The sequence below is a fragment of the Pipistrellus hanaki genome (assembly GCF_964339955.1).
Source record: "Pipistrellus hanaki genome assembly, chromosome: 1".
Lineage (NCBI taxonomy): Eukaryota > Metazoa > Chordata > Mammalia > Chiroptera > Vespertilionidae > Pipistrellus > Pipistrellus hanaki.
This window is the reverse complement of record NC_140503.1, coordinates 138593324-138614922: the sequence shown is the minus strand read 5'-3', so window position 1 is coordinate 138614922 and position 21599 is coordinate 138593324. Positions and strand designations below refer to the sequence as shown.

Here is a 21599-nt window from a genome sequence, read left to right as displayed (position 1 = left end):
GTGGCTTTAATTGTCCTGAGATTCCTTTTAGACTGGAATGCTTTTTAGACAAGTTGAGATGTTAGTCTCTACTACCATTTGTAGCCCTATTGAAGTGATAATTCTTTTGTAAAAACTGATAAAATTAGGCAAGAGATAAGCATCTTTATGGTGATATTTTGAATATGTTTGTTGGAGATAGTATAATAAAAATGTAAATATTAAAAATGAAGGCACTCTCAATTTAAATAGTTTGCTTAAACATTAATCAATAAACAAGGAAAAGTATACGTACCAACCAATTTTTAAAATTACAAACTTGCTGAACCTGGGACCTCTTGTAAATTTTCTGTGGACTTCCAGATTTGTATGTTATTAATATTCATTAATCAGATCCAAATAATGATTTCAGAGATGGTTTTCATAATGTTTGAAATTATATTAGTAAAAGGCCAGTATACTAGGGCACAGAAGGAAACTTTCTGATATCTGACCATTTAATATTTTATTATATCAAGTTTTTTTTTCTGTTGTTTTTTAATAAAGAATTACAAGTTTTGATAGATTGCTTTACTATCTGCTTTCTCTAAAGAAATAAATATATATGAATGGCTATATTTAATCCACATTTGATCACAGTATTAAGTGTCCTTTAGTCTAACAACTTAAGAAATACATTTCTTGGGCAGAATTCTACCATTTACTTGGGTTAAATTAAGTTTGGCATTTAGTAATAAACTTAATTCTTATGAGTTAAGGGCTCACTAAAGGTAGAATGGTCTTTCAAAGGTATTTAATGTTACTTGTCAAATAATGTATTTTGAATTAGAGGAAGTTAATACTAATTCGATGATTTCCAAATGTATTCACGGTTCCTGGCACAAAGCTATGACTCTACCCTATTACTTGACAAATACTTTTGATCTGACATTAAACAATTTGATCATCAGAATAGAGGATTATTTAAAAGTCTAAAAAAATGATGTTTGCTATGAAACTACTTCTCCCTTTATTTAACCTGTCAAATTCCAACTCATGGCTTCATTTCTTTTCTCATACTTAATACTACTTCAAAAACAATGTGTCATTGTAGGAACCACAGCTTGCATTTTCAGTTAGAAGCCTTCTACCAGTTTCATTTTGCAAGATGCAAGAGCAACTGTAAACATGAGCTCACAGTAGTCTTGACTATTATGCCCTGCTTCAGTTTGAGTACTTTTCATATAATCAAGCTTGTCCCACCAGTAAGCAGGACCTCAGACTACTTTTAAAGTCAGCCTAAAAGAAAAGGTAGATTTCAATCTATATTTTTGCTTTTTATATTAATTAATTTAAGGTTTTGACACCTTTTAAGAAGCATAATTAATAAAGATACATATTTTATGGTTTCTTGAAGAGATTAACATCTTATATTGGGCATAAATGGATTTAGCTTAACTTACTCAGGGGCAAGATAGATACTTTTTTCCTCTGTTATCATCTGCTTATCTTAATTCAGAATCACCAATGTAAAAAGAAGCTGTGGCTGTGTACCTATTGAAACTTAGCTAAGCTCTCATCTTTTAGATAAGAGGTAGGATGGACTTATGTCTGACTCTTCAAAAATCACACCATTAAACAGTCATGGCAGGGAGTAAGTGCCCCTTGCTTTGTTCTTGAAAAAATATTGTGAGCCTGCTGAATTCAAAACAGTTTGACTCAGTCCACTTCATAAATATAGTAAAGTAAGATTTTTTTAAAAAATTAGTTTTTTTCATTTTCCTTGTTATAAATTATAGTTGTCATAAATTAATCATGTTTTTTAATACCCTAAGTATAAAAAGCTGGATGCCCCTTGAGGTACCTTTGATTTTTTTTTTAAAGTAAAATATGTTTTGTTATATTTATGTTAATTATGTACAGAACTATACATTTCTTCCAAAGGTCCATTACCTATCTCAGACAAACATAAATTATTGTTTATTTACTAAGTAAAGTATTAAGTATTTGGTGATTTTTAATTAATGAAAAACCAGTTATGCTGTGGTTCAATGTACAAACTTTAATGTACTTACATCTAGAAATTATTATTGTGCTGTGGCAAAGAATGTCTATTTTATTCAGTAGAATATTTTGGGTTATGCTGCTCTGTTTTATTCTTTTCAGCTTAGTGATTGTGTGTGTGTGCGCGCGTGCATGCGTATGTGTGATTGAGAGAGAGCTTTTTTCCTCCTGTCTAAATTCTTTTTCTCTAGCAGTGTTGTAATATTTTTATTTAAAATTATTGCAAATACTTAATCATTACATTCTTACCTCTCAGTGATTAACTAAATTAACAGCATTAAACTAAACCTTGAATTGTAGAGAATTAATTTTATGTCATATTTATGTTAAAACACACCAAAGAAATATTTGATAATTTAAGATTTATTTGCTCATTGCATATAAGTAGGGAATCACTTTAAAAATTAGAACCTCTAGAATATGATGAGCATGGATTATAGTTTAGGAGGCCCTTGTTATAGACAATTCTCCCATGAACTCTCTTGCTTTTAGTGTTTTCTCTAAACTGACTTAATATTTCTTGGTCCATCTAGCTTATAGAAATATTGTGAGAGTCAGCTGTCATAATGGGCTTACGGTCCTAAAGAAGTCACACATATATAATTAATTACACATCATTTAAGACTTGTTGATTCGATTCCTCTTTTGTACACTATAGCAAGCAGATCATCTTAATAACTCACTGAGTATAGTAACTTAATTGATCCTTACAAAACATCTGTATACCAGGCACTATTATTTTGTTCATTTTACAGATAGAAAATAATATACAGAGAAGCTAAGTATTCTGCACTAGATGACACAACCTGTGAGTGCTATAGCCAGGATTTGAGCCAGTCTTTACTCCAGAGTAATCAAATGCTATAGTTGGTGACAGATGTAGGGCAGCAGGCTGCTTCTAGATGTTGGAATGTTTTCTAGTAGGTTCTGAAGACATCCTGTGTCTGTTTCACACCATGGTTAAGTATGGAGTTTACCATGTTTACATTCATCACTCCCAACTTAAAAAAGTTGATCAGTTTTAGATAAAAAAGACACACATTCATGGTCTTAATGAAATTTATAGTGGCACTGAGTTTATTTATTACTAAAATGTTTTATAAATTATGATAGCTTTTCTGGCATATGACTTTCTAAATAGAAAGATTTTCTCTGTCCCTTTGTAGCTTTTGTGTTAGTATCCAAAGTTTCTTTTTAAGCTAGTAATGACTCTTGAATTTGCATGCTACTGTCTTTATTCATGATTAGTACATTCATAGATTATCAGTTGATATCATCTGCAAAATAATGTAAGTCATATAGCAAATAAAACAGTTTGACCCTCTATGAAATTCCTTTAGCTCTGTGTATTGCCTGATATTGAGCAAAGTTATAGTAGAGAGACCAAGATTATTTTGTTTTTATTTTGAAAGGCCTACAGTATGCAGCCTTTCTCCAGGACAGCAACCCCAAACAAGGTGAACTAATTTTGCACTGTTATTTTACTTTAAATCTGCTTTAAAAAAATACTACATTTCTATCTTTCTTTAGGCTAGCTTAGTTAACTCGTGTTAGAATTGTTCATTAACACCATATTATCTTTACTTTGCTTCTAGTTGGGGATTTTTTGCTAATAGGTTTGCTTTTTAAAATTTTTCTTCAAGTATTGAAGTGGCTTTACACATACTATGCTGCTAATCAGGCTGTATGAGAATAGTTGCTGACTCTGGTACAGTCCAGGAAATACAGGCTTAGCTTTTGGGCATACATTATTATTAAAGTACTATGTAAATTAACTCTGTTTACTAAAAGAGAAATTATAGGCAACTCTGCCTATCTTAAACATGCTTATATAATTTATACCTCAGAAAAGTGTGCCCTGGGTTTAGAATGTAATAACTTTTGAACTTGACCTCTGCGTGTTTTGTATATTCTAAACAGCTATTGCTATGATTAAAAGAATGAACAGCACGTATGTCCCCAGACCATACCTTTTATATCCGATAATGGAGTTAGTCATATGCCATTATGTAAATAGTATATACAAATGTTTCTCTACTTTTACTTCATTTGAATTATATTTTATTTCTGTAATTGTTATGAAAACTTGGTCTGCTACTCAACACCCCAATGAGGAAAAATCCATTTTCATCTCATTTTTTAGGTGGATGGGTGAGAACCGGAATAGAAAAGGGGTAGAGGTAAAGTGGGGAGGCTAGAGCTTTAGAGCTGCGCACCAAAGTTAAACTCTTGCTTTCTTCTCTTAATTTACGTTGTAACCAACATTTTAAGAATTGCAGGAGATGAATTAATGTAAAAAATTTCAAATGATGAAGGTTGACACTTTCTTTTGTTAATAATGAGTTAAACACAGCCCCCAAAATCCTTTAAGATATTTCTGAACAACTATGAAAAAAAAATCTGAAATATTTTGTTTTAAACTTGACAAGAGTTCTGTTAGTTCAAAATAGAGCAGAGTGTCTTATCTCCACTCAAACCTAATTTATCAATGATTTTTATATAAATATTAAAATTAAATGCAGCTTACATATGAACATTGTGAAATGGGTACACAATGACTATTGTTTAGTACAGCCAAGCACTACATATATTGTGTCTCTGCAGTGCCTCTACGTCAAACTTGCTGAGATAAGTTTTTTTCCCTACCATGCACTCATCAGGGTTTTATGTCTCATCAGTCAGTATCTTATGATTTTTTTAGCAGATTGATTAAAATTACTCCAGTGTAAGTTTACAGAGTATATCCATCTGCAGCAAATGACTAGAAATGGTTATGTTTTTCTTTATTGCTTTGGTCAGTCAAGGCCATGATTTCTGAACAAAACGTAAACTAAAAAGTTTACATTTTTGCTAAGTTTATTAATGTGCTGTAGCCATGACTTTGAAAGTGAATTTTGGAACATTAGTAACTCTCTTCCCTTTTGAAGGTGTTGGTAGTAACCCTGTCATATGTTCAGGCAGTAATTAATACATTTCAGCCTTAGGCGCTAAAGGAGTTACTGCCTGCTAACCAAGTGCTATATTTGAAGCCCATTTATTGGGGGAGTAATTGACATAAGAAAACGGTTCAGTTTCAGAAACAACAGTGATTTATAAAAAAGACAAATGATAGCAGAACCCAAGTTTGGAATTCAGGACCCTCATTGGCAGTGGCCTTGATTACACTGTTGTGGGTTAAACCATTGTTCACTTAGTTACCACATCTACAAAAGAAAGCTAAGAATGAATCCATCACTCTTAACAGGTATTTTTTGACAGAAGCTAAGAGTGGCATTTATGAATAATAAATTCTAAATTAAGAGAACTTATAACATCTTCCTGTTTATATTTAAATTGTATTGGCTGTACAAAAAAGAGTGTAACAAAAAGAAAATGTTGAAGAAAACCTACTGCAGTTATATTCTTTTATTTCCAGGAATAGTTCAAGTAAGAAAATAAACCTACTTCCTTTTAAGTTTTTTTATGGCAATGTCCTTTGGAGAATGTGATTAAACCTATAGTTTCACATTTTCAATTTATTTTTCCAAATTCAACAGACCCTGAAATTTTGGCAACCTATCAGAACATGGACATTCTGATTAATGGTTATTTTCAATAAAGCATCCAATACCATGGATGAGAAGATAAGAATAGTGAGCATCACCATTTATTACTATTTTCTCTGTTCCCACAGTGAGCTAATTAAGTACTTACTATATTTTTCTAAGAAAGCAGAACAAGACAGAGGTTTGTTTATTTGAAATACTAAGGTATAGATATTTGTCCGGGATATTCAGTTTACTGAAGAAACCATTCCATAGATTATGTTTTTAAAATTGAAGATAATGTTAGACTGCGATTGGCTTTGGACTTATTTTTGAACTGGTTTTGTTATCAATATTTTGAATATTAATATTGTTTAGGAAAGGATTTAAAATTTAAAGAAGCAAATTTGTAGATATTTTCCCCTCTTGTTTTAAAATGTCTAAAATTGTTTATGATGCCTAACTTCTGATGGACTTTAGTTTCAATTTTGTTCTTAGTCATTGCAGATATTGACAAAATGTCATACGAAATTATTTTGTATTTTTTGTAGGACTGGGAAACAGAAAATCATGACTGGTATTGTTTTGAATGCCATTTGCCTGGAGAGGTGTTGATATGTGACCTGTGTTTTCGTGTGTATCATTCCAAGTGTTTGTCTGATGAGTACAGGCTTAGAGACAGCAGTAGTCACTGGCAGTGCCCAGTTTGCAGGGTGAGTACCTATATGAGCTTTAATGTGCTGGTCAGAGGGTTGGAGTTCATTGACAATAGCTGCACAAAGATACCCCAGGTGGTCGTGCCAGGTTGATGGATAAAGTACTGGAGGGTGGGGGTTATCTGCTGAAATGATGATATATAAACATAGATCATTTATAAATGGATACCACAGAACACATGACATATTCAGGGTTCGGATTTTAGAAAGTTACAATCATATAAAAATATACTCTCTTCCCTTACTTTACACTTGCCTCTGGATTGTATGACTCCTTCAGTGAATAGTCTTTGGGAATTAAGAAACACTCTTCCATACCAAGGTCTGTTCACTTGTTTCCTCTTCGCTACTCAGAAAACAAAGCCAAAAGGCACATTGTTGGAGACATTCCGTATCTGCTTCCCATTTCTATTCATGTAACATTGTCCCCTCCCCCCCCTTATTTTTTGTCACATCATGGGTTACTTTTTTTCTTGCTTATAACTCATTTGGAGGGTGGATGGATGGGACAGTTGTATGTATATAAAGAATTCTAATTTAAAGCAAAATGAAATAGGCTGGTAGGTAAAATACTTTCCACAATTATTTTCATTAATATTATTTCCCCATTGAAAATTATACATGCTGTGCTTGTTGGTTGCAGGATGTGGTATGTGTGTGTATACGAGTGTTGTGCGATACCTAAATACTGCATTACATGTGGCAGTGATGGTGATTAGCAGTGACTTACTTGATTGTAGTTACCTCTATTATTTTGTACTTAAAGTTATTAAGATACTTATTTGGAACTATGCAGATCACCTAGATTACTGAGTTGTTTGTGAATATATTTTATAATATTGGAATAACTTAGATATATTCATTTATTATTAAAAAAAAATACTTGTCTTCATAATTTTTCTTTGTTTTTAGCCAAACATGTTCTGCCAGTATGATGAGCAAAAGATAGTGTACATTCTAGTCTTTTCTTAGTACCTATAGTTTTGTATTACTTTAAGTGTACCACATCCTACCAGCATACTGTACGTATTTCATAGGCAGATAAAAGACCATTGAGATAGTATTAAAAAATAATGTGATGATGATGATGTAATAAAATGCCTAAATGCTACATAAGTAGTGATAAATCCCTAGAACTGAATATATCAGTATCAAGCCTCAAGTTATAGACCACCTTCTTTTTAAGGTCTTCCAAGAATTTATGTATCTACAAAAAATTATTGTAATTGGGGGATAGGAACTGCATTTAATATTCATATTTTATTTTGATTTGTGCATTTTATAAACAAATATATTTCCTGTTTTCTGGTAACAATTTAAAGTAAGTAAAGAACAATGAGATCTTAAGAACAAAAAGAATTACAGTATAAAAATATAAAAGAGATGGGGCCACTGACCAAATACTGACTCAGGAATTTAGGAATTACAATGTTGAATATACCTGTGTCTTTATAGCTATAGTTTTTTAATATTTAATATTTGGTTCTTATTATCATAGTGAAGAATTTAAACAGTAACACTAGGATTTTTAAGGATGGGTTAAACTTTATTGTTGGTGTTTCATATTCTTTACATGAAGAATGGAAATTGAATAGTATACTTCTGAAGAAAATGTGAAATATTTCTTCCATTAGAATTTACCATGTAGTTGTCAGATTCCATTTTCTATGTGTTTGCTGTACTCTTTACTGATCAGATGATTTAAAAAATTTTTTTTTCAGAGAGTTTTACTGGCTCACACAGAAACATGATAACCAAAATGAAATTAAGCTTACTCCATCCTCATTTTCTTTTCTTCCCTCTGGGTTTCTACTAGATATTCTCATATTGTGATATAATTACATTTACTGAAAAGGAAGCTGTGAGTCAACTAAAAATTATTAATACTTTTGTTTCATAAACTGTGAGCTACTCTTTGGTTAGGCTCAAAAGGCCTTTTTCTGGGATGGGGGTGGTGAGTTTTAAGTTCAGTTTTAAACTTTACAAAGAAGTAGTTCTATGTTAGAATTATTGTACTTTTAATTGTTACTTTCAAGAAAAAGATTAGTATTATCTTCTCTTTTTGGGAGAAGAGGTAATAATAACCTTGAAATTTGAATGGAATTTTAAATATCTTTAAGGTAAATTTTCTTGCTTGATTTTTTTGTTGTTGTTTTACAAAGTGTCAAAACTTCAAGTAAAGCCATTTTGTAAAATAATCTAACATGCGAGTGACTGACCAGATTTAAATATTCATGGACTAAGAGAACTCAGAGACTGCAATTTAAGGACTGTGGTTCCAAACCAGAAAAACGTCTTTTCTTTTTTCTTTTTAATTAATGTTTGGGGAAAATATAGACTAATTAGATATGCTAATGAGGAATTTTGAAATAGATGCCCAGAACAAAATTTTAGTGAAGGCTTAGCAAATAGATAGAACCTCAACCATTCTTATCTAAAATTCAAATTTAAAACATTTCTAATATTTTATGGCAATCAGAAGGTTATTTTATTTTTTACATAACTTCTGCCCCTCAGTATTGAAAAAGTCACTGAACATGTCAATTCTAATTAAAAATAAATTTTAAAAAATAATAAGAGAACACGTAAGGGTTCATTTTCAAAAGTCACTTAGAATAGGTTCTCTCTCCTTAGCCATCAGCTATTGTTACTTCAGCTCAAGCAGCTGTATCTCAAATATCTGACTATTTCTGAAATATTTTAAGAAGGTAATGGTAGGAATTTTTCTCAACTTACATAATTTTATTAGTTTTCACAATCTTAAGAATATCAGAATTCAGGATATTTCTTTGGAATTTTTGCCTTTCTAAAAAAATTAAGCTGTTATTTTATAGATGTAGTAGATTGTTATTGAAAAATAGCCTATGAATATCAGATTAGCATTTTGCTTTGAAGAAAATTGGAGTCATGTTCTTTTTCATACTTTTCAAAAATGTTTTTATATGTTTTTATTGATTTCAGAGAAAGGAAGGAGAGGGAGAGACAGAAACACAATTGATGAGAGAGGATCATTGATTAGCTGCTGCCTCCTGTACACCTCCTACTGGGAATTGAGCTGGAAACCTGGGCATTTGCCGCATCTCGAACTCTCACTTCCAGGTTCATGGGTTGACACTCAGAGCCACACTGTTTCACATTCTTGTTACTGAAAAGTGTCGTTAGTTAAAAAAAAGGGGGGGGAGGGAGAAGGACTTAAAATATTTATTTTAATTTGGTTGTAAAAAATTCAAGTAATTTAGAGACTAAAAAAAAAGAAATTTCTGGAAATGTTGTCACATAATAGGTGAATGTCTCATAGATATCTGTCCTGCCCTTCCCTCCGAGCTCACCCACTTGTATCTTATCTATATAATTTTATGTATATTGCTAGATGGAATCAGTTTGTTTCTATTAAGCCATGTCCCAATGTTTTATGTATCATAATGTGCCATAATTTATTGAACCAGTGCCCTACTGGTGCTTAATACATTGCTTCCATTGGCCTGTCCGATCAGTAACATCACACTGAAACTTAGCTGTCAAAGGGGACATTCATGTTGCTATGTTCAGTCATCCCTCACTTTCCACTCTGAAGAGCAGTCTTCTCATTATATTTGGATGTATTTGAATTTTATATCCTGAATCAGCCATGAATTTTCTAGGGGGAGGAAATAGAAAACCTTAATTTTTAAGTCAAAATTGCTTTTAAGATTTTATTTGCCTAAAGAATATATCTTTAGCCAAAACTGGTTTGGCTCCGCGGTAGAGCGTCGGTCTGCGCACTGAAAGATCCCAGGTTCGATTCCGGTCAAGGGCATGTACATTGCTTGCGGGTACATCCCCAGTAGGGGGTGTGCAAGAGGCAGCTGGTCGATGTTTCTCTTTCATCGATGTTTCTAGCTCTCTATCTCTCTCCCTTCCTCTCTGTAAAAAATCAATAAAATATATTTAAAAAAAAAGAATATATCTTTAAAACACAGTGTAATCGATTGTATTTTTTAAAAAGAGGTAAAATAAATTCACTTCTACCTATGTAATTCTGTCTGATCTATTTCATAGGATAGAAGTAAATTTATTCTTCAGAGGACAAATTCATTGAAGTGAAAATCTTAAATTAAGGGATAGGCACATGTAAATTTGTGATAAAGATCACTAAATTGTTCTGCAGAAAATTATACCCATCTATTCCAACATGAAAGTATTTTCTATTTTTTTTAAACTAATTTGATACAGTACAAGTGTCTGTATTATTTTAATGTTGCTTCCTTTCATAAATGTATTTTCCAACCTACAAAGTCATTTTATCCTTTGATGCTGTGGTTATAGAAGATAGCCTAGGAGTGTACACAAGCCTATGTGCACTTGTGTGTGTGTGTGTGTGTGTGTCTGTTATGTCTGTATGAACACACATATGCATGCATGCATAGCTGTTGTGTGTGTGTGTGTACCTTTGTGGTGCATGTCTGCAAGCATGGTGTGTGCGTGGAAGGTGGGGGCACATGTGTACATATTGTGTATGCATGTCTGTTGTGCATTCAAGTGTACATGTGTGCATGTATACATACACGTATTCATGTGTGGATGTGTGTGCATGTTTTGCATTTTTGCTGGCCTCCAATCTTGCTGGTGAACATTATGCTACTGTTTGAGTTATGACTACTTGAAATTTTTTAAAATATACAAGCAGGTTCATGTGTTATAAAGAAACCCTAGGACCATCTCTGAGACTGGAGCACCAAGTTGCTTTTTAGACCAGCACTTTCTGGGAGATCTTTCTGTGGGGATGGAAATGCTCTATCTGTGTTGTCCAGTAAGAACTACCAGTTATGTATGTTTATTGTGAGACCCAGAAATTGGAATTCAACTTGGCAAATGTGGCTGTGGCTACCTATTGTATCATACAGTGCTTCAGAACTGCATCTTCTAAATGCTTGTACTCCCAGAGAAGCATCTTTGGTACTGAATGTCTGCTTCATGACTGGCCTGGCATTCGTTCTCCCTATGAAGCCATAGCTAGGATTTGGAGGAACTCTAAAGGAGGAATATAGATCAGCACTGCCCCTCCTTTCCCTTATGTACACAGCAGTTTGTACAGCAAACACAGCGTTGTGCCTATAAAAGACTGTGTAGTGCATAGGTTGATGGCTGTAATATCGGGTAGTGCTGCATACGTCTGAATCTATGATACCTCATAAAAAGTCAAAAGTTAACTTTAGAGAAAATAAATTGTATATATAGTCAAACAAAAAATAATTGGCACTTGCCTGCTTAATAATTTTGAGAAGTATTTAGAACCTGGGTCCCTATTTCCTCTATCCTCTTTCAACATGTTCATGTTTCTTACATAAATGATTTTTGTTTTCATTACTTAGACTTATATTACTGCTCCTTTAGGTTCAGATATATGAAAATTTTATATGTGGACTAAAATATGTCATTAGGGAGCAAAATTTTGTATATTGTGTGTCTTTACTGGAGCACATAGAAAGGGCTGGAATGGGAAGGCCACAGCGACTTACGTATTTGGGTATCTAAAGTGGAATATTGCTCCAGTGAAATCCATCCAGAAGTTTTTAATCTTAGGCTCTTATAACATTTTTATATGATAATTTTTTATATCCTGTAGCAAACTTTGGTTTACTTTACATCCCATTTATTGTGACTCTTGAATGAGTCAACGTAAGTCATATTCCTCTTCCCCACCCCCACACGCACATTTCAGATGACATTTTTTTTTGTGTGTTTAAGAATCCCAAATTTTTAAATTGTGTTAATATACAAATTGTATTGTGAGTCAGCCTAGCTCATTAATAAAATGGAGGAACAAGAAAATGTAGATAAGGAAATGAAGAATCTATGTGGAAAAAAATTTTATTAATTTAAAAATGTATATGTTGATCCTACATTTAATCCAAAAAGGTCTCCCAACTTGAACCACCTAATTCTCTTATCAGGCATCTGCAGAGATTTGAGGAAGAGTGCCTCATTGTGCTACTTTCACTTTAATTGGAACTATTCCAAGCATTTTCTACTACAGTTTCTCTTTAAAATATTTGAAATAAAGCTATATATTTTACAGGAAATTTAATAAATATGTACACATATAATACCTTAATAAAAAATTTTAAAAAAAGTATATGCAGAAGGAAGTCTATAGAAAGCATTTCAAATTAACTTTTAAATTTGATGTTAAGACCCAGATACTGTATTTTTTCACATGGGATATAGTATACTCATTAGGCAACTGAAAATAAAGGAATTTAACTGGTCTCCTAAAACCAAACCAAGACTAAATCACCATTAGAAAGCCACCTAGAGTGTTATCAAGTGGGTACTTATCAATGTTACTAATTTGCTAATGTTGACTTAGTTCTGGGTAAAGTTCTATTTTGAGTCATTTGCACCATAACTTCTGTTCAGATAGCTAAATAAAAAGTCATGAAGAAAACTATTTCTTGAAACTGGTGATAGAAATTTACTTCTGAATCCATTTATCATTCTGTTGAGTAGGTTGGCAATATAGTTCTTTTAAAATTCCAAAAGCAGGAGAATGTCCATTTAATGTTCAGAATGAAATATGATAAAGTGCTAAATGAAACTATTTTGAACATAAATTCCTTATTATGTATTTATTTTGAGACTGTAACTGTTCTTACTTTCTGGTCAGTCTTCCTTTGTTAATGTGTGAAATTTATTCATATTTTTTCACCTTGAAAATAAGTACCTTTACCTTCGAAATACATGTTAACAAATCAGGAATGGAGATTTGATTTTTAAATAAAATAGAAGTAGAAGCCATGTTTGAGGGTATGTGTACCTTTTTTTTTTTTTTTTTTTTAATTGGTGGGGAATCAGTATTGAAAATGAATGAAGAATAAATATTTTTATAATTTTTAGAGCCAATTGAATAATCATCTTTGTACTAGCAAAATAGAAAATTTTAAGATCTTTGTCTAAATCAAGTAATTTATAAAGCAGTTTTACTATTTATCACTACCTTGACTAGAGGAAAAAGTAATGGAAACATTGATAAATGCAAAAGGTTTTAAAAATAATCTGGGTTATAAAACTGTAAAATCTTATGTATTGTTTTCTAGTCTCTTTATAAAACTACTTGGGTCCAAGCAAGCAAGAAAAAAATGTCCATATCGTCTACGTTGCCTTCCTGTGATGATTTAGCAAAGTTATGGTCAGAAAGACTTGGGTATGAGTGTGAAATGTTTTAGGTGGTTGTGTGTTTGGTCTTTGTGATATGTGTATTTGGTGGATTGTTTAGAATCTTAATAGTATTTTGTTTTTAACTCTAAGGCAGTGGTTCTCAACCTTTCTAATGCTGCAATCCTTTAATTTAGTTCCTCATGTTGTGGTGACCCCCAACCATAAAATCATTTTAATTGCTAATTTTCCTACTTTTAATGAATCATAATGTAAATATCTGTTTTTTCCTGATGGTCTACAGCAATGGTTTTCAATCACAGGTTGAGAACCGCTATCAGGGTCGCCTAAGATCATCGGAAAACACAGATATTTACATTATGATTCATTAACAGTAGGAAAATTAGCAACAAAAATAATTTTATGGTTGGGGGTCACCACAACATGAGGAACTGAAAGGGTTGAGGCATTAGAAAGGTTGAGAACCACTGCTCAAAGGGATTAAGGAAATAATAGTTTCTATATCAGGATGGTTACAACTTAATCAGATAAATAGAAAGCTTTTTGAGTGTTTCCAGTATTGATGAACTGAAAATAAAACGAAGGGTGCAATTTCCTTTTACTGTCTGCAGATCCATCAGGTGGTAGGGAAAGGTGTGGACAGGTAGGCAGGAAGTATTCCCATTAGCTGGTAGAAATCTTATTCCACTGAGGATGCCACTCTGTCTCTGCTTTTTAAATCTTGCTCTTTCTTTAAAGATTAGTATTGTGTAGAAGGGAAGGAACAAGTAGATACAGAACCTGATTCCATAAAGTTTTCCTGAATGTCCCTTTTCTCTAGTTCCTGTAATATGCCACAAAGGAACTTAAAATTATCCCCCAAATCTATTTAATAATGAACGGTAAAATTTCTGACATGCATAATGACACGTATATAGCAATTTTTGTGTGGATATGTGAATATAGTATATCTAGAAATAATACATATTTTTACAATACCAGTTGGTTTTGTTGCCTGTACAATTAAAGATGCTTTAATAGTTTGTAAATCACTCTAGACTGCTGTTATAAAGCTGAAAGCTGATTTTATCATATGAACTTAGTCATAACTTAGTTCAGTCAGAGCTAAGAGTTGACTTTGTAAAAATTAATAAATATATGTAGAGCTGGAGTAGTATTCAGTGCTATTTGTAAATCTGAACAAACAAGTCTGGAAACACCTTATTATTGGAGCTGCATTTGCTAGATGCTCCAAGTGTCCACCTCAGGACACTCATAGTAGTTTGCGATATCCTCAGAGTTCCAACTTTTAGCTGTAAGGAGACATATTTATGACAGGTTAAGGGAGGTTTAACAATTTACATCCTTTAACTTAAATTAAAAAAAGCAAAACAAAATAAAAACTACTGCCAGAAACTCGAGTGCAAATGGCTGTTGCTGGATCGGTTGTGGGAGATTTGGGATGGAGCTAAAGGGACTCCCTGTGGTTAAATGTGTGGTGCACCCCACATGCAGAAGCGAGTAAGCCAAGTTTTCCACCATTAAAACTGGCAGTAGGTGTGGTGTTCTGAACTTTAGGTCTTATGTTGGAGAGTTAATTTTAATGTCAGTGCTGGGAGTAAAAAAGACTGAATGTAGGTATATTTTTCGAAAACTGTCCTAGAATATGATTGACATTGATGGGGCTGCTGGGGTCACAGTGATATTGGAGGAGAAATGGTAGGCCTTTGGGATACTTCCATCAGACCAGCTCTACCCTTAAAGTCTCAAACATTGAGGTTTGTTTGCATTCTTTGTATTCAGTCATTACAAATGGAGATACTTCAGAGCCTCTAATTTCAGTAATAACATATGTAATTTATGTGCAGATAAAATTTATTGTGATTCTTTTCTGTGAGTACAGATAGTTACAGGAGAGCTTGGAGTTTTTTAATTCTTCAAACAATGTAGGTAATTTAAATGCATATTCGTGTTTCTCCACCATCTTACTGGGCCACCTATACCAGAATCACCTGGTGTTCTGGTTTAGAACACAGCCTCTGGACTGAGGCTCAGGAATCTGTTTTTTCAGCAAGTGCTCCAGATTTGTGAATTTATTAATATTTAAATGAGCCTTTGGTTGTTAGAGCCAACGGTGATATTTGGTTGACACATCAGAAATAAATAAAATGGTTTAGAGTGCCAAAATATGCAAACAGAGCTTGAGTGTGTGATTAACTCTTTCACATTTTGGATGGGTCTTGTCAGTTCAATGGCATGGGATATTTTTGTAGTAAGCAGTGAAGTTAGTTACTAATGACTATCATTCCTTCAGTTCACTTAGCACTTACCATGTGCTATATAATGTACAGGCCCCTGGCTAACGAACACTGAACTAGGTAGATTATTATGGATTCTGTTTTCCAGAACTTAAGAGACTAGCCAAGGGCTGGCAAACCACAGTCCATGGGCCAAATCAAGCCCTCCACCTGTTTTGTACTAGTATTGCTCATGAGCTAATAATGGGGCTTACATTTTTAAATGGTTGAAGAAAAATCAAAAGAGGGATAATATTTTGTGATGTGAAAATTATAAGAAGTTCCAGTTTTAGTTTCCACAAGTTTTATTAGAATGAATGTACCATTATTTATGACTGCTTCTCCTCTATGGCAGTTGAGTAACTGAGACAGACACACTGTGTGTGTCCTCAAAGCTTAAAATATTTTCTTTCTGGCCCTCCACAGAGAAAGTTTGCCAACCCTGTTGAGCCTGCTGCCAAAGGACATTCTGGATATTGGGAATCCCCCCAAAGTGTGAGGCGCTTGTCTTTCTTTAGTTACAGACTTGGGCACTTGGATTTGAATTGAACTCCAGCAGCACAAATATATTTATCTAAGGAGAAGATACCTTGAGTTCTAATTTCACACTTTTTTTTTCCTTTTGGATATTTGATGTACTGAAATAATACTTCCACAACTTCATCCTCTGCTAAAATATGTTTTTACAATTTAAAGCAGGGTCTCTAGAAAATATTAAAAATTCTAGACCATTTAATCCTGAGTATCCCTTTGATTAGTGATGCTTAGGCATTGTGGATCAAAAGTTGCTTATATCTTCTTCCAGCCAGAAACATCATAAGTCACTGAGCGAGACATTTTATTCATGGTTTGTCTGAGGTATCTTACTAGACGCTGGATTTGCTGTATCCCAGCAATTATTTATAACTGGCCTAAGAATCCCTTATTCAGAAAGATGCTCAAGATTTTCTGTTATTTTTTTCCCCTGAAAGTAAAGGAAAGCAGCCCCTCAGTTGTCTATAATATACTTAAGAGCATCTCACATTAGTGGATGTGACACAGCTTTGTAACACAGCTTCAGCAACGTGATTATTGTCCCTTTAAAATGGTTGCAACAATTTTGGCCATGAAATGGAAAGTTTGTTTCTTGATAATTTGCAGATATTGCCCACATCACTCCTGTGTGCTGCTAGGTGTTATGAGCAGTTACCAGAACTTTATTGGGCTTTTACTGGGTCTGAACTGCACGCTGTTTACACTGATGAGTCGTGAAGTCTGTAAGTAGACAGTAGGTACAGTTCTTCAAAGCCTGAGAGAATCTGCAGATAGTCACAGCATTACTTCTATGTTTGGCAAACTTGTGAAGAGCTGCCTGTTTAGTTATGTTATAGACAGAATAGCATTTAACCTTAGAAGTGAACCCTTTACTTTCTGTTAGCATAGCTTTTTCTTAAGCTACTGTAAGGGGCGTGGTTTGGCTGACAGACACTACCTGAGACACTGTTGTGAATGTCACGTAAGGCAGCTCTTATAGATTACCCAAGAAATCCCCAGAAGTCTTATAATGCAGCTCTGGGGCAGAAGCTGCAATGCTTCGTTGATTTCTTGTGTGAAATACTAAATCTGTGAATTGTAACTGGAAACTCTAGAAAGAAAGCCATACAAGTTTAGCAAATGTGAAAGCATCTTAAGCAAATGTTTTATCCCTACACATTGATGGGAGAGGTTTTGCATCTGTTCAGGGTCTCTCTTCTGTTTGCTTCAGTTTGCTGAGGAAGCTCCCTGGCCCGTGGTCTGGGAAGCAGGCTTCTGGGCAGAGAGCTCTGTGCCCCAGGGCAGCTGTTCATTCACCAGCGGAGTGCTTGTGTGCATTTCAGTTCTTGTCCTATGTCTGCAATAGAATCCCAAATTTGTCACCAGAAAAATGGATTGGGTAGCAGTTCAAAATAAACAAGTGGGAGAGGTTTTCAACAGAATAATTTTTTGGATGTGAAACTCCTTTTGGTGAATCCTTCTATCCAACCCAAATCACTAAAGTTTTTAGTACAGTATCTGCAAAGTGAACAAATATAGGAATGAAGCATTTCTGTCTGTTTTAGCAAGTAGACGGAGAAAGTTACTAGGTCTGGCATCCCTTTAAAAGGACTTATGAAGGACGCTTCTCGGTATAGCAGCCAAATTTACAGTTGGAACCACTGCACCTGTTTGTGTAAATACATAGCCTCTTTAATAACGCCAGCCGGTGGTTCTCAGTCAGGGTCACTTGTTAGAAACACCTGGGGTACTGGCACAGTGAGTGCCCACTCCCCTCCCTTAGCAGTGTTAGCTGACTCTAGGGTGGCACCTTGACATTGTGGGGCTTTTTCTAATGCACACACACCTGTAAACCCAGGTCCCACCAAGGCAGAGAACATGATCATTGTATCCTCCTCACAGCCATTGTTCTCATTACTTTTTTTTTGTTTGTTAATCCTCTGCCGAGGATATTTTTTCCATTGGTTTTCAGAGAGAGTGGGAGGAGAGAGAGAGAGAGAGAGAGAGAGAGAGAGAGAGAGAGAGAGAGAGAGAGAGAGAGAGAGAGAGAGAGAGAGAAGAGAGAGAGAAAGAGAAAGAGAGAGAGAGAGACATCGATGTGAGAGAGACATTGATTGGTCACCTCCCTGCAACCAAGGTACATGCTCTTAACCAGAATTGAAGCTGGAGCCCTTCAGTCTGTGAGCCAACACTTTATTCCCTAAGCGAAACTGGCTAAGGCCTCATTACTTTCCATCACAGATATTGTGCCTGTTCCACACTTTATATAAGTGGATATTGTTGTTTTTCCCAGTGATTCAACAGCCATAGTTGATCAACATTGAGTGGGATGGATAAATCTGGATAGCACTTTATTAAGTGGGGTAGAAGACCTCCTGAAGTAATATTTTGAAGGAATTGGATGGGGTAGATCATATCTATTCAGCCATGGAAGTTACTTGTCTTCCTGTGTTTCCTTTAACATTTTGTACGAAATAGTCCTTTTTCCAAGTTCATATCACCACTTTTAATTCACATAGTAGAAAAGAGATACTCCAGCTACTTTAAGCAAACTTAAACATGACAAAAACAAAACAAAACAGATTATCATTCTACATTTATCATTTAGATTTGCGAAATTAAGGCCCTCAGTCTGAACACTGCATTTGCGTTCTTCCCAACAAGAAAAAATACTGCTTGCACATGGTTGCAGTAATTTAGCAGTTCATTTAAGAGTGTTTAAACAGGTGAAACCAAAGCATTGTGAGATAATGGCACCCATATTTTGTGTAAATTATCTGTGGGAAGCAAGTAGGAATTGAAAATGGACCTTTATTTAAACAAGAACAATTTAGTGCACAAGTTACCTAAAGTTAAGCGAATTCGAATAAGGTTTTCCATACCAATTCAAAGTGCTTTCAGTGTTTTTGTTACAAAGAAAGACCAATGTAGTTAGGATTTTTTGGCTATAGTTATGTTCTGATTCTAGTCCCGCATTTTGCTCATAGGGAAATATTGAGTTGGTTTGTTTTTTAAGGTTCCAAAAACAAAAGAGGTTAGCCTCCTACTAACAGTAAATTTTCATAGATTGGTGTTTAGAGCACAGGTATGAGAAAAACATATTTCTGTGTACACGTGAAATATACAGCAACCCATGACCCAGGGCTGTGTTGTGGTAGATACAGTGTGGAACTCATCATCATCATCACTGCTCAGGTGACTGTAGACAATATTTAGGGAACGTTACTCTTTAGCATTATATAAAGTGGTGGCCGTATATTTCCCCTAAAGAATATGTTATCTACCAAAAGAACCATAGCCCCACAGATATTGCAAGACGTCTAACGTATGTACATTGCTATTACATCAGAATTCATACAAATTTATGATTTAATGATCAGATTGATATTTGAGATCAACCGTTTTAGTACTGTACCCAAAATATTTAATGTGATAGAGCATGTAGCTAGTAGCATTGTTTTTACTCTTTCTTTTAAAGGGAATAGGTTTTCCAAGAGGTAAGAAAAAAGCAGCTTTCTTGGCCTTCTTATTTTTTCTCTTCCCTATATCCAAAAGCTTAACAAACTGTTTAGTATAAAAAGCAGTTTGTGGGAAGGTGTCCATGCTGAAAATCATTTGTGCAAAGTGCTAATGGCTGATTGTGCATCAGACCCACTGAGTACTCCCTCTACACTACTATGAGACTTGCAGAATGCAGGAACTGAGCTTAGTTCTCTGTTGTGTCTGGCTTATGGAAGGGGCTAATTAATAGTTTTCACATGTTTGTGTGTGTGAGAATCACTGGGGATCTTGTGAAAAATGAGCTACATCAAAGCCCTTCTCCCCCCAAAATTATAAACTTGGGGTCCAAGAAACGTCATTAGCTTTTAAACTCCACATCTACCCCCTTGGTGCATGGTCTTGGTCATGTCACAAACACCTTAGGAATTAACAAATGGCAGAGTGAATAAGCAGATACAGAGAGCATAGGACTTTCCTCCAGAAATTCTAGCTCAGATGCTCAGAGGTAAAGCCCAACTGCATTTTAAGAAGCTCCATTTAGAAGATGTGTGCACAAGTCATATCATAAAGCTGGGTAAGGAAGGAACCATTGGCTGTGTCTGTGCATTTTGCCAAAGAATTCGGGCAAAAAGTGGAGGGAGCAAGTCACTTTAAATGTGATTTTATTTTATTTATTTATTTATTTAAAAAAATATATTTTATTGATTTTTCACACAGAGGAAGAAAGAGGGATAGAGAGTTAGAAACATCGATGAAAAAGAATCATCGATCAGCTGCCTCTTGTACACCCCCTATTGGGGATGTGCCCGCAACCAAGGTACATGCCCTTGACTGGAATCGAACCCGGGACCTTTCAGTCCGCAGGCCGACACTCTATCCACTGAGCCAAACCAGTCCCAGCTAAATGTGATTTTAAATGTGAAGCCCATGAAACAGTTTCCAGCTAAGAAAATGTTTTTTTATGTTTTATTTATATACTAGAGGCCTAGTGCACAGGATCGTGCACTGATGGGGGGCTTGGCCTGCAGGGATCTACAGTATCTGCTGCGGGAGCAGCCACTCATCCTGGTCAGCCCTGCATCCCCCTGGTGGTCAGTGTGCGTCATAGCGACTGGTTGACCGTTTTTATTTTTTGGTGGTTCCGCCATTCAGTCGCTGGGCTTTTAGAATATGCTGGAGGCCTGGTGCATGACATTTGTGCACTTGAGGGGGGGTGTCCCTCAGCCTGGCATGCGCCCTTTAGCATCTGGGAGCCTTGGGGGATGTCTGACTGACAGACATCCTTAGCGCTGCCATGGAGGAGGGAGAGGCTCCTACTACCACCTTTGGTCTTGCCAGCCATGAGCCCGAGCGTGGCTTGTGGCTGAGCAACGCTCCCCCTGTGGGAGCACATTGACCACCAGGGACAGTTCCTGCATTGAGTGTCTGCCCCTTGGTGGTCAGTGCGCGTCATAGCGATCGTTTGTTCCGCCTTTCGATTGGTTTGCATATTACCCCTTTATTATATAGGATAGGATTTTAACATTGTGTGTATAATCAGTTCGCTTAAGCTCTGGCTAAGACTTCTCAGTTACATGTGAAATTTAACTGTACTAAGCATATTAAGGTGACTTCCTGCATTTACGTTTCTTTGGGAGTTATAATCTAGTGGCCTGAAAAGGGTAAAGCATCTGTTAGTAGGTAGCCCAGACCTACTTGGTCCTCTGCTGTGCCATATGCTTATGACCCAGTGTCTGCTGTGGTTTCTTAACCTTAGCTAAAGAAATGGGAATGCTTGTTTTTGTTTCTTTGGTGTCTAGAAAGGACATTAGAGAAATAGAATCCTGGATTTTTTCTTCTTCATTTGAAGTTAGCTTTTCTGAGTGATAAATTGAAGAACCTAATTAGCTTTT

General features: G+C 35.0%; 1 protein-coding gene across 19 annotated transcripts in view; it reads left to right on the top strand.

Moving 5' to 3' along the window:
• ZMYND11 (zinc finger MYND-type containing 11) overlaps nucleotides 1-21599 on the top strand; it is a 106049-nt gene that overhangs the window by 57136 nt on the left and 27314 nt on the right. For 7 of the 19 annotated variants that reach the window (XM_084872498.1, XM_084872487.1, XM_084872499.1 and 4 more), the window contains 2 exons: nucleotides 3435-3479; nucleotides 6098-6259. The exons of 5 other annotated variants lie outside the window; for them this stretch is intronic. In XM_084872498.1, coding sequence (XP_084728624.1) covers nucleotides 3435-3479; nucleotides 6098-6259 — 207 coding nt within the window. Of the gene's footprint in view, nucleotides 1-3434; nucleotides 3480-5558; nucleotides 5655-6097; nucleotides 6260-21599 lie in introns of those variants that run through there. 7 more of the 19 variants (XM_084872502.1, XM_084872503.1, XM_084872488.1 and 4 more) reach the window with 2 other exon arrangements.